The sequence below is a fragment of the Carlito syrichta genome, unplaced genomic scaffold (genome assembly GCF_000164805.1).
Source record: "Carlito syrichta isolate Samal-C Ts95f unplaced genomic scaffold, Tarsius_syrichta-2.0.1 Scaffold301826, whole genome shotgun sequence".
Taxonomy (NCBI): domain Eukaryota; kingdom Metazoa; phylum Chordata; class Mammalia; order Primates; family Tarsiidae; genus Carlito; species Carlito syrichta.
Window position 1 is genome coordinate 872,943 of NW_007245922.1, and position 11,638 is coordinate 884,580.

An 11,638-nucleotide genomic window follows, 5' to 3' on the forward strand; every position below is an offset into this window, starting at 1 on the left:
GTCGCCAGACTTGAGTGCAGTGGCACACTCACGGCCACCCCAGCATCTACTTGCTGGGTTCTGACGATCCTTCTGCCTCAGCCTTCCAAGTATCCAGAACTACAGGTGTGCACTCCCACACCCGGCTAGTTTTTTGATTTTATTCTAAAGACAAGGTCTTGCCAAGTAGCCTGAGTTGGTCTCGAGCCCACAAGCTCAGGCAATCCACTCTCCTCAGCCTCCCAAAGTGCTGGGATTATAGGTTGAGCCACCAAGCCTTTCAATTCATAGTTTAACATAATAATCTGTAGGAAACTTTCAGGTTCCTTGTCAAAGACAGTAGGTCAAAGATCACCTCTTGGCTGGCTGAAGCAACGGGAATGATAATAAGACCACCTTTTGGTCAAGGAGTTTGTGGATTTCAAACGTCTAACAAGTCTCTTGCAGGAAAAAGCCCTCCCCTTGTTTCCCATCTAGCCCACTACTATGGCCGCAATCATGTGACTAACCCACCCATCTACCTAATGTTCATCACTTGACATCAGTACCTGCGCTTACCTGCCGCTTTGTGATGATGTGGAGCATACCACCACCCAGTCACCTTAATGACCTTCCACCATCCAAGGGAAATGGTTAAAAGGACTCAACCACGAGCAGCCATTTGCCATTGCTTTACCAGACTCTGGTGTGGCCTTGTGCTTTCTGAGCTATGGCCGTCGCCATGTTTCTTGGCTTTGGCCTCCTTCCCTACCTTGGAGAGGTGAATCTCCTCTTTTTTCTCTCTCTCTCTCTGATTTACTTTCTAAATAAACTATATTTTCTAATCTAACTTCTGTGTCATTCTTTGCACCTTTTATGTGGCATCGAATCACAACACCCCACACCCCACCATCCCAGCAGGCCTGGTCTAACATCCTGGAAGCCCCACTAGCAGTATGACTTTAACAACCACTGTCCAATTAGAAAATCACCATCTATATATCAGATCAGATCTGCCTCTAAATCTAGAAAGCAAGTGTAAATTTCAGTCTAGATAGTCAAAGAAGTCAGTAATATCAAAGAACTAAAAATGCAGAACATCCCAGTCATTGCAGGTCTCTGAATCCTCAGCAAACCTCTTTGATTTTAGTGATCTTTGATCTTGGTGAAAGACATTCATTTGGTCTTGAAATTCTTAATAATTTTATCTTTAAGCCACGAGGCAGGTACAGTTAGCATAGTTTGGAAGGAGTTAGGCAGGTTTTCTTAGCAGGTTGAAATTAAAAGAGGACATTCAGGAATCTTTCTTATCCATACATGACCTTTACCCAACCGACCAGGCATATGGTTGGAATGTGGAACTACCGGTGTAGTAAATCACAGAAACAATAGAGACTTATCCAAAACACTGACATGATGTTCTATGAAAAGTCCAAATCTAGTTAGTAACTTTTATTATTTAGGAGGTCCTTGTGACCTTAGAAGGTTGAGAAATAGCAATCAAAACTCATGACCAGACACCTGCGGCCCACCCCTCTTAGCTCATAGAAGATAGAAAGATGGTAATCAAAACTTGTACTCAGATACCTGCAGCACACCCTGCTTAGCTCATGGTTTGCCTAATAATCATAAAATTATATAAAACTTCTTGTTAAAGCTAAATACATATCCTTTCTCTTAAGGTACCCATGCCCTTTAGGCATGTCTTTTTCTTTCTAATAAATTCTGTCTTAAACAATACTTGGGACTCACTCTGAAATTCTTTTCTGTGGCTGAGTCAAAGAACCCATGAAGCAATACACCACACCCTACCTGGCATCCGACCAGGTGCAGTGACTCATGCCTGTAACCCCAACATCTGGCAGGCCAAGGCAGGTGGATTGCTTGAGCCCGGGAGTTCAAGATCAGCCTGGGCAACATAGTGAGACCTTGTCTCTACAAAAATAAAAATTTTAAAAAGTAGCCCAACATAGTGATGTACACCTGTAGTCGCAGCTACTCTGGAAGCTGAGGTGGAAGATTTGCCTGAGCTACTCCACTCTGGTCTGAGTGTTAAAGTGAGACCCTGACTCAAGAAAACTAATTATCTTTGAATTTGTATTTTGTATATTAAATCAAATAGAACAACAGAACAAGTGCTAAGGCATTGGCACATGTGGTCCTACCTCCTGGGAGTAGAGTATGCTGTTGTGTCTGCATTTTGGTCCCGTTCAGTGACTGCTCTGGCTCGGGACAGACTGTCAGGCTCACATTGGGTATACTGAGTCCTGGGCAAGCAAGACTGGCCACCTGTGAAGGTCTGCACTCTCCTCACACATACTCCCCTACCTGAAGGGGCCTGTTGGGGCTCAGAAACTGATACCCAAATATAGTGTTTTGACATGCTGAACTGAAGAAGCCTCAAGGTCTCTCTGACCTCCCAACTTCCATTCCTCTCCCAAAAAAGCTGCTTCTCTTTTTCATTGTCTATTGCAGAAAAGAACATCAAATTGTGACCACACCTGAGCAGACTTTTTTACAAGTATAATGACTGTCTCCAAGGAGCACTGAAATTCCCAAAAATAAACTTATTTACAAGTTATTTGTCCTCTGATCCAATCATTCTTCCTAGTGATCATTTGTTACCCCTCAACAGAATTCCTCTTCCTCCCTTCCTATAACCCATTTACCAGAATCCAAGCCTCTGTTCTTTCTGCATCCTGGAGATGGTACTTAATTTTCTGCAACTCATTGGGAAGTCGTGTCTTCATTCTGAAGCCTTTCATGCTCACATGCTAAATAAATGTGTATGCCTTTTCTCATATTAGCCAATCTGGCCTCATGCCAGTGATTTTTTGGTGAACCTTTAGGTGGCCAACACCATGGCCTCCATAAGCCAGACATTAAATTAAAAAATACCATGACAGGTCAAGAAAAATCTTTTTCCTGCTTTTTGAACCAGGGGCCCCACATTTTCATTTCGCACAGGGGGCCCCAAATTATGTAGCTGGCTCTGGCCTTGCCTGGCCCTTATTTGGCAATCTCACACCAATGTTATTTTTAGATAACCAAATATCTTACAACGTAAGTGGAATATGTCTAGTTTTACTAGATTATTTTTTGGTTTCAAGAACTTTTAATGCTAAGCACAAAATTAGATATTTTCAATAGTTCAGTTGGGGAAAAAGCCCTTTAAATTATTTTTACTAGCAGATATCATTAACAATAGAAATTTGGGATCTGTTGTTGTGACTTGACAGTGCAATACGTGAAATGGAAAAACAATGCATTTTTTTTTCCACTCAGGCAGCCAGGAAAAAATTACTTACTTTTCCACAGTGAAAATATCATCACTCCATATATTCTATCACATTAGGAAAAGTTTTTTAAAAATCTTGTTACTTCTCTCTGATGCTGATGTGTGCTCATAAATAATGGTAACATTTTTCTGTTATCTATCTGGTACTATATTAAATGGTCATAGGCTAGTGACACCAGTGAAATCAAGGAGTACAAGAAATAGCTTTTCATTTCTTATTAATTTTGTTTCTGCTCCACATCTTAATATCTTACCTTGAGTTTGGCCAAAAGAAGCTCATGGTCATGAAGAAGTTTCTTGGTTTCATCTTGACTGCTACCAATTTCTAGAAGATTGGGCTGTGATTCAGCCAATTGAAGTTGTACCCATTTGCCACACTAAAAATAAAAATGAAATAAAATGCACATTTAGTTCCTCTTGTTCCTTCCTCTTCATCCTTCTCCTTTTTTTTTTTTTTTTTTTTTTGAGTTGGAGTCTCACTCTGTCACCCAGACTGGAGTGCAGTGGCCGCTCCCGGCCACCGCAGCCTCGACCTGCTGGGCTCCGGCGATCCTTCTGCCTCAGCCTTCCAAGTAGCCGGAATTACAGGCATGCACTACCACGCCCGGCTGATTTTTTTATTTATTGTAGAGATGAGGTCTTGCTTGCCCAGGCGGGTCTTGAACCCGCGGGCTCAGGCAATCCATTCACCTCAGCCTCCCAAAGGCGCGGGATTACAGGCTGAGCCACCGAGCCCGGCAATCCTTCTCCTTTTTTATATAGCTTTAAAATTTCCAGTTATACTGTAAACACTATATTATTTCCATAGAGATGGGCCTTACTTAAATTATAGCACAATAGATCTAATATAAATCCATCCCTGCCTTTTAAAAAGATTCTTTTTGTGTGTGTTGCTTTATTTTTTGAGTTGAAGTCTCACTCTGTCACCCAGGCTGGAGTGCAGTGGCATTTTCATGGGAAACACAGCCTCGACCTGCTGGGCTTAGACAATTCTTCCACCTCAGCCTTCAGGCGATCCTTCCACCTCAGCCTTCCAAGTAGATGGAACTACAGGAGCACACCACCATGCCTGGCTAATTTTGTGATTTATTGTAGAGACGAGGTCTCACCAAGTTGCCCAGGCTGGTCTCAAACCCTCAGGCTCAGGCAATCTACTCACCTTGGCCTCCCAAAGTGCTGGGATTACAGGCTGAGCCACCACACCTGGCCTTGTTTTGTTTTTATAGAGACAGAGTCAGGTCTTGCTGTGTCACTCAGGCTAAAGTACAGTAGTGCAATCATAGCTCACTGTAACCTCCAACTCCTGGCCTCAAGCTGTCCTCCCACCTAGTTTCTGTAGTAGCTAGAACTATAGACCACACCACCACTTCCAGCTAAGTTTTTGTTGTTGTTTAGAGATGGGGTCTTGCTATGTTGCCCTGACTGGCCTTGAACTCCTGGTCTAAAATAATCCTACCTTGGCCTCCCAGAATGCTGTGATTGCAAACTTGAGTCACTTTTCCTAGTCTTTTTAAATTCTTAGGATAGACTATTCTCTGTTGGCAAACTGAACTTGAATTAAAAATTCCCAAGTAAGGGACACATAAAATGGATTAAATATTACTGAATGTTATAAAATTACAGAATAGTTGACACAATTGTACTCTCTCTCACAAAACTTAACTCCATACAAATAGTGAAATTCCACTGGGGTAAGTAGGATGTAAACCACCACAGGGGAAATTTTTTGTAAATGCAATTTAGACTGATTGGCATCTTTACATTGGCCTTGTTGGCTTAACCAGAAGGAATAAACATCAGACAAAGCAATGGATTTTTATCTCATTTCAAAGATAAAACATAACATTTCCCAACCTTTGTTATTGAGTAGTCAATAAAACATGTAGGAAAATATTATTAAAATTAGATGCCTGTGACAACTGCCATTTGAATGCAGTCAATGTGTTTCCACACAGGATTTTCACTGCTCTAAGACATAATTCATCATTGTATTTCCTGGGGAATTGCTTTTCTAAGAAGCAACAACTGATTAAGCAAAAAGAACCACTAACAGGCATGTGCACGTGGATATGTGAATTACTAAAGAGAAATGAGAAAAATGTGTTTCTATTCTAGAATATAATTAGTGCCCTTAGACAGTTTGGCAAGTCACCATAGATCAGACATAGGCACTTCTGTTCCATTAATACAGACTTTTCACTTTGAATGGCTGGGGGTATATTTTATATGGAGATAAAGTTAAAGTCAGAGAGTCGGGGAGGGGATAATGAGGGAACATTCTTAGAAACATTATTTGGTTAAAATAAGAGACTCTACTGTAATTTTAGAGGGTTTTTTTCTTGCATTCAATCTACCTCTGATTCTTCTATAATTTATCCCTTAACTGCTATTCCTTATCCTGCTCTAAGTATGCTTCATATTTGACAAAATGAAAAGTTAACTTTTTAAAAAATAGTGAGTTTGCCTTTTTTCCCTCATTGCTGAAATTTGCAGTTACTCAAAACATCATTAAATCACATGCAAATAATCAGCTCGTGCTACTTCTTTCTGCTCTAGGCTTCTTTCCAATGCCACTGGGTGACTTTGAGATTAGAGGGTGAGGAAGAGGTCCCATTTGTGTGGGGGACAAGGCTCCTAACACAGGTAAAGCAACCTCGGTGGGAACAATTATAGTCCTTCTATAGTGAATCGTTTTGATCAATGTTAAGTGCTGTTTTCCTGTTACACATTTTCATATTACCATAAATTTCAAAGCAATTAAGTTAAATTGAACATGACTAACAAGTTATCCATGCTGTAGCAAAAGGCCAGAAAAATCATTCAATTAAGCCTGGTGGGGTCCTAAAAGTAACTGGCTGGCGATCCCCTGCTTGTTTGCCAGGTTTCCTTCATGAAACACCAAATTCTCTAGATGGCCCAATGTTGAAAGTACAAGCTTAATGCCTCACAGGTTTTAGCAGGACATTTCTATAGAGAAGAGAATCATGGATGTCTTTTTCAGTCTCAAGATGTGCAATCATCTTTGCAAATGGGCAAATTGTTTGACATAAACATGCAGTAATCTTAAGCCCCAAGTGGCTTCTACTTCCTGCTGTTTTAAACTAGTTTGACACAAACCCTTTGCAACGTCCCTGGCAGTGCCTTCATTTCTCCCACAGAGTGACAAGGATTTAGTAGAGTCTTTACCATGTCAAATCCACTGCTGTGAAGGGCACAAGCTGAATCCTCCTACTCAGTGTTTTCTGTGCCCCATCATGGTCAGGACAGTGCCACCTCCTATATGCTGGGACCTGCCTCCTCCTATTCCTATCACATTCCCTCTCAAAAATTGCAAACATGCCACAGGTCTGCTGGACCCATCAGCCTGGCAAACACAGACTTCTAATCCCCAATACCTTGCTTTTAAAGACCAAATTGAAAGTATATGGCAGAGGTTGTTTTTCATCAAGCTGCTGTAGGTGCTTTCTGGCTTGCTGAAAGAAAAGGGAAATTCTGGTAACTGGCTGACACTTCGCAGAGGTTTCTCTTAGTGGCTGATTTAAGGAAGCAATGAGAGTACTTGCTGTGTTATCTTCTCTAAGCTGTGTCCTGCCGAATGTGTGGAATGTTCTTTAAGGTAATCGACACATAGCAAGAAGCCCACAGTCACATAGAAAAAAGAAAGCTGTTGGCTTACCTTTATGACAGCTATCACGATTTTGGAGTCCCCAGCCTGCACAGCTACAGAACTGACTGTCGTCGTGGAACACTCCACACCAGCACTTCTTTGGCTGGACATGGTACTTTAGAACCCAAGTTTATGCTTCGGGCGGCCTCTGGACAGTGGTGTGTCTGCTGGTCATTTCAGAAGGCAACCACCGGGGTTACTTGGATTCATTCAGGGAAAGAGCGCAGCTCATACTGATTACTCTGCCAAAAGGAAAGAACAGGAGGTTAAAAATAGACAACCCCATTGAGTTTATCATGAGCGAGAGAGGGAGAGAATCGCCACACCCCTAGTATGGTAACACTAAGTGCCTGTTATTTTTGCCATTATCTTAAACGTGGAGGGCAGCTTCCAGCTCTTTCCCTATCAGCTGATGTTTGATAGCAAATGGAAAGAAAAAAAATTACATCCTGACAACCCAAATTAGTTTTGCCACTGAAACTATTCACTCAAAACCATGGACTTTGAAACTAGCAAGTCATTGACCTGGATCTCAATCTTTCTGAGATTTTTTAAGCCTCTCATGCAAAGAAAACCATCAAAAATGTATTTTAAGAAAAGTTCTGGTATTTGTTTTGGGGTAAGTCATCAAATTGCTTGAAATATATTTTTTAGATGAATCTGCTTTTCTAAGACTCACTGTCCTTTGCCAGATGAAGTTTATATGGAATAGTCACATTTTCTCAGAGCCTCAAATTTCTTAGTGACATTTTGAAAATATTTCAACCAGGTCTTATCAATAGATAGTTATCATTTCAGAATTTCTTTGACAATTACATTCCACTGAACAGTGTTTTCAAATTCAGTTATCACAACCACTAGAAAGCAAAACACTTTGCTGTTACCTTTTCATTGCAGCAAGAAAATGGTTTTTGTTTGATTAAAGATTATCGCAATGTATATTTGTCAAATTAAAAAAAAAAAAAAACACTTTGCTTCAGTCTTAGTTTGCATTGTCCACCTCTACCTCCTGTGCAGAAAAAATTATACTCAGCTTCACATCAGAACTCCAAATTGGCAGATTAATCCTATTGCTAGAAACTCAGCCTGTGTCACAAGTTGTCTGTGGTATTAAACAGCAGCTGTTGGATTCCCTGTCAAAGAACAGCTGAAAATAACACTGAAGTCTAGGTCAAAGGTCAGATGCAAACATACCAGAGATACAAACTCCAAAGCTGCTGGAACCATCAGAAATCTCTAGGACAAAGCCAGAACAGAGAATATGACAATAAACAGAGTTTTAATGAATCCGTTTGCTGTGTAAACCCTTTAGCTCAACTTAAAAGCATGTTCAGGTTCAGGGCTGAAGTTCAGAAAACTGAGTCAGCACCATTGCTGAGGGTGTGCAAAGTTCACGTTAATCCTTGATTCAAAGTGATTCACATCTATTTCATTGTTCAACAATTATTTTGGTTTCCAAGAGCATGTCATGGTTGCTCTGAAATTGTGTAGCCGTGACATATGTCTTCTCAGCATCTGCTTGCCACCCCAGCAAAATGGAAAACATGCTTAGATCCCAGTTTCTATGTGACACTAACTCACCTGAGGCCATGAAGGAAATAGATGGAGCAAGCTCAGGAAAGCAGACGCCAAGACATGCCGTGATATGGAAAATACTGCAAATGGTTTCATTTTATGGCAGAGCTGGAGAGCTTACAGAGCCAACTTGACCTGGAAGGTTGAAGGCGGGCTCTTTCCACTGCAGCAAATAGTTGGACCAGACAAACCAAAACACACTCATCGCAACCAGTTTTTGACCTAAGTGTCGTCAAGAAAAAGTAAGAGTTGACATTGTGCCACAGGATATCTACACTCTAAACTAACATGCCTAAGGAGCTTAAGTCATTGTGTACTTGGCCAACCAGAACAGCAAACAGTGACCTGCACTCAAAATACTTCATGCACTTTTCATCAGAAGTTAATCCCATAGTCAGAAACTTAGTGTGTGCCAGAAATTGCATAAGGGTCTTGGGTTGGGAGCCTGGGGGTGGGGAAGGGAGGTTTTGGCAGCAGGCTGCAAAGACCACAGGCTAAGGAAAGAGTGGTTCTCTCCATAAAGCCCCGCTTAAGATGGGTGATTGTGTTAGGAGTCAGAGGGCAGCATGGAAGGTCTAGAATTGCAGACCTAGGTGGGGGAAAAGGAGAAGGGAGATGAAGTCAGAGCACAGGGCTGATGGCCTCGTTAACTCCAAGCTTTCAGGGCAAAGGGAGTTAGAGGTATTTGAGACTTTGTTTAAAGATTAATCCAGCTATTCAGTAACAAAGGTAGCACCGCCTTTTTGTGTGTGTGGATGACCTTTCCTTCTTTTTTTTTGAGTTGGAATCTCACTCTGTCGCCCAGACTGGAGTGCAGTGGCCGCTGCCGGCCACCACAGCCTCGACCTGCTGGGCTCTGGCGATCCTTCCGCCTCAGCCTTCCCAGTGGCCGGAATTACAGGCATGCGCTACCACGCCCAGTTGATATTTTGATTTATTGTAGAGATGAGGTCTCGCTGCCCAGGCAGGTCTCGAACCCGTGGGCTCAGGCAATCCATTCACCTCAGCCTCCCAAAGGCGCGGGATTACAGGCTGAGCCACTGAGCCTGGCCCGACCTTTCCTTCTGTTGATTAGATGGAGCAGGTCCAGGGTGCAGCCTAAGGAATCTGTTTTCTGCATTGGTGGGCATGAAAAATCATGCGTACATGAATTTAAGTGGTTTCTGACTAATTTTTTTAAATTCAAACTCTTGGCTTTAAAATCCTCAAAATAATCGTTTTTTTCCCTCTTCCCTTGCTGTCTGTTCCCCTGTTTTTTCCTCCTCAGCTTTCAGTCCTCCCCTCTAGAGAAGCCCTGTGGCTTAGACTTCTTCATCACATTTAGCTTATTTAAAACCTTGGTCTAGTTTTGCCCAGGCACCATCACAGCTCACCACAACCTCAACCTCCTGGACTCAGGTGATCCCTCCACCTCAGTCTCCGGAGTAACTGGGGCTATAGGCACAAGCCACCACACCTGGCTAATTTTTTGCTTTTTTTGTAGAAATGAGGTCTTGCTATGTTGCCCAGGCTGCTCTTGAACTTCTGGGCTCAAGCAATCCTCCAGCCTTGGCCTGCCAATGTGCTGGGATTACAAGCATGAGCCACCAAATCCAGCCCAGTATATAATATTTAATTATAAATTGCAGCGTAAACTCTCACTCGCAGTTTGAAGAATAGTTAGTATACAAATATATTGTACTCAAGAAGTCACTATACTTAGATGGAATTTTTTTTTTTTTTTTTTTTGAGTTGAAGTCTCACTCTGTTGCCCAGACTCGAGTGCAGTGGCACGCTCCCAGCCACCGCAGCCTCGACCTGCTGGGCTCCAGCAATCCTTCCGCTTCAGCCTTCCAAGTAGCTGGAATTACAGGCATGTGCTACCATGCCCGGCTGATTTTTTTATTTATTGTTGAGATGAGAACTTGCCAAGTTGCCCAGGCGGGTCTTGAACCCGCGGGCTCAGGCAATCCACTCACCTCGGCCTCAGATGGAATTTTTTAAATCTTAAAGTACTGAGAGCTTTTGGAGTTACTGTTTATTTATACTCTGCTTTCCCTATCATCACCAAAACACCCCAAAACAAAACAAAACACTTATAGGCATTCTCATACCTTTGAAGTTTATAGAGGATCTTGCAGAGGTTATTATGGTTTCTCTGTTTAACCCTCTGGGAAATGCCTGTTTTTACACTAGCTGAATTTTAGTGAAATATCTTCCATGGGGAATCATAAAGCTATAACTGGATTCAGTTGTAAATAGCACATTTTTAATGAAATATAGATAGCAGTCTGAAAACTTTTTCATGCGATTACTTTTTAGCTCTGTCTGTGGTGATACCATTAACACAACACATTTCTTTGTCAAAATATAGGTGGAGTCCACTCATATTTATAAGTATCCTGGGTGTTTGTCTTAATCAATAGAATTATTGGTTAAGCAAAATTAGATAGACCTACTAATGTAAATAATCCAGAATGAATCTATTTATCCAGATTAAAAATTCAAGGCAAATGTCTTAAGTGAACCAAGTTAGAAACATAAAGACAAATACCACATGTTCTCAGTTATTGTTATTATTATTATTATTGGAATCATAGTCTCACTCTGTTGTCCAGGCTGGAGTGCAGTGGTGCAATCACAACTTACCACAGACTTAACTTCCTGGGCTCAGGCAATCCTTCTGCCTCAACCTCCTAAATATCTGGGACTACATGAGTCCATCACCATGACTGGCCAAATTAAAAAAAAATTTTTTTTTGTATTGAGCATGTCTTGCTATGGTGCCCAGGCTGGTCTCCAACTCCTGGACTCAAGCAAGCCTCCAGCCTCGGCCTCCCAAAGTGCTGAGATTACAGGTATAAGCCACATGTTTTCACTTGTAAATTTCACTTATAAATGGGAGCAAAATAATGCGTACACATGGACACAGAGTGTGTAATGATAGACAATGGAGATTTGGAAGGGCGAGGGCTTCAGATTACTTATGCTATTTGGGTGACAGACACTCTAAAAGCCCAGACTTTATCTCTACACAATCTATGCATGTAACAAAATTACACTTGTACCCCATACATTTATATGCATTTAAAAATGAAATAAGTAAATTTTTAAAAATTCAAATCAACTTTTTATTTTTAATTTTTTTTAATTCAAAAATT

The 11,638-nt window shown here is 41.4% G+C and overlaps 1 protein-coding gene across 1 annotated transcript in view; it reads right to left on the reverse strand.

The window, feature by feature from the left end:
• CCDC141 (coiled-coil domain containing 141) overlaps positions 1-7,034 on the reverse strand; it is a 223,786-nt gene extending 216,752 nt beyond the window's left edge. Inside the window, exons 1-2 of the mRNA XM_008055343.2 lie at positions 6,933-7,034; positions 3,511-3,633 (exon numbers count right to left, since the gene is read on the reverse strand). Coding sequence (XP_008053534.1) covers positions 3,511-3,633; positions 6,933-7,034 — 225 coding nt within the window. The remainder of the gene's footprint in view (positions 1-3,510; positions 3,634-6,932) is intronic.
• Positions 7,035-11,638: the final 4,604 nt, after the last annotated feature.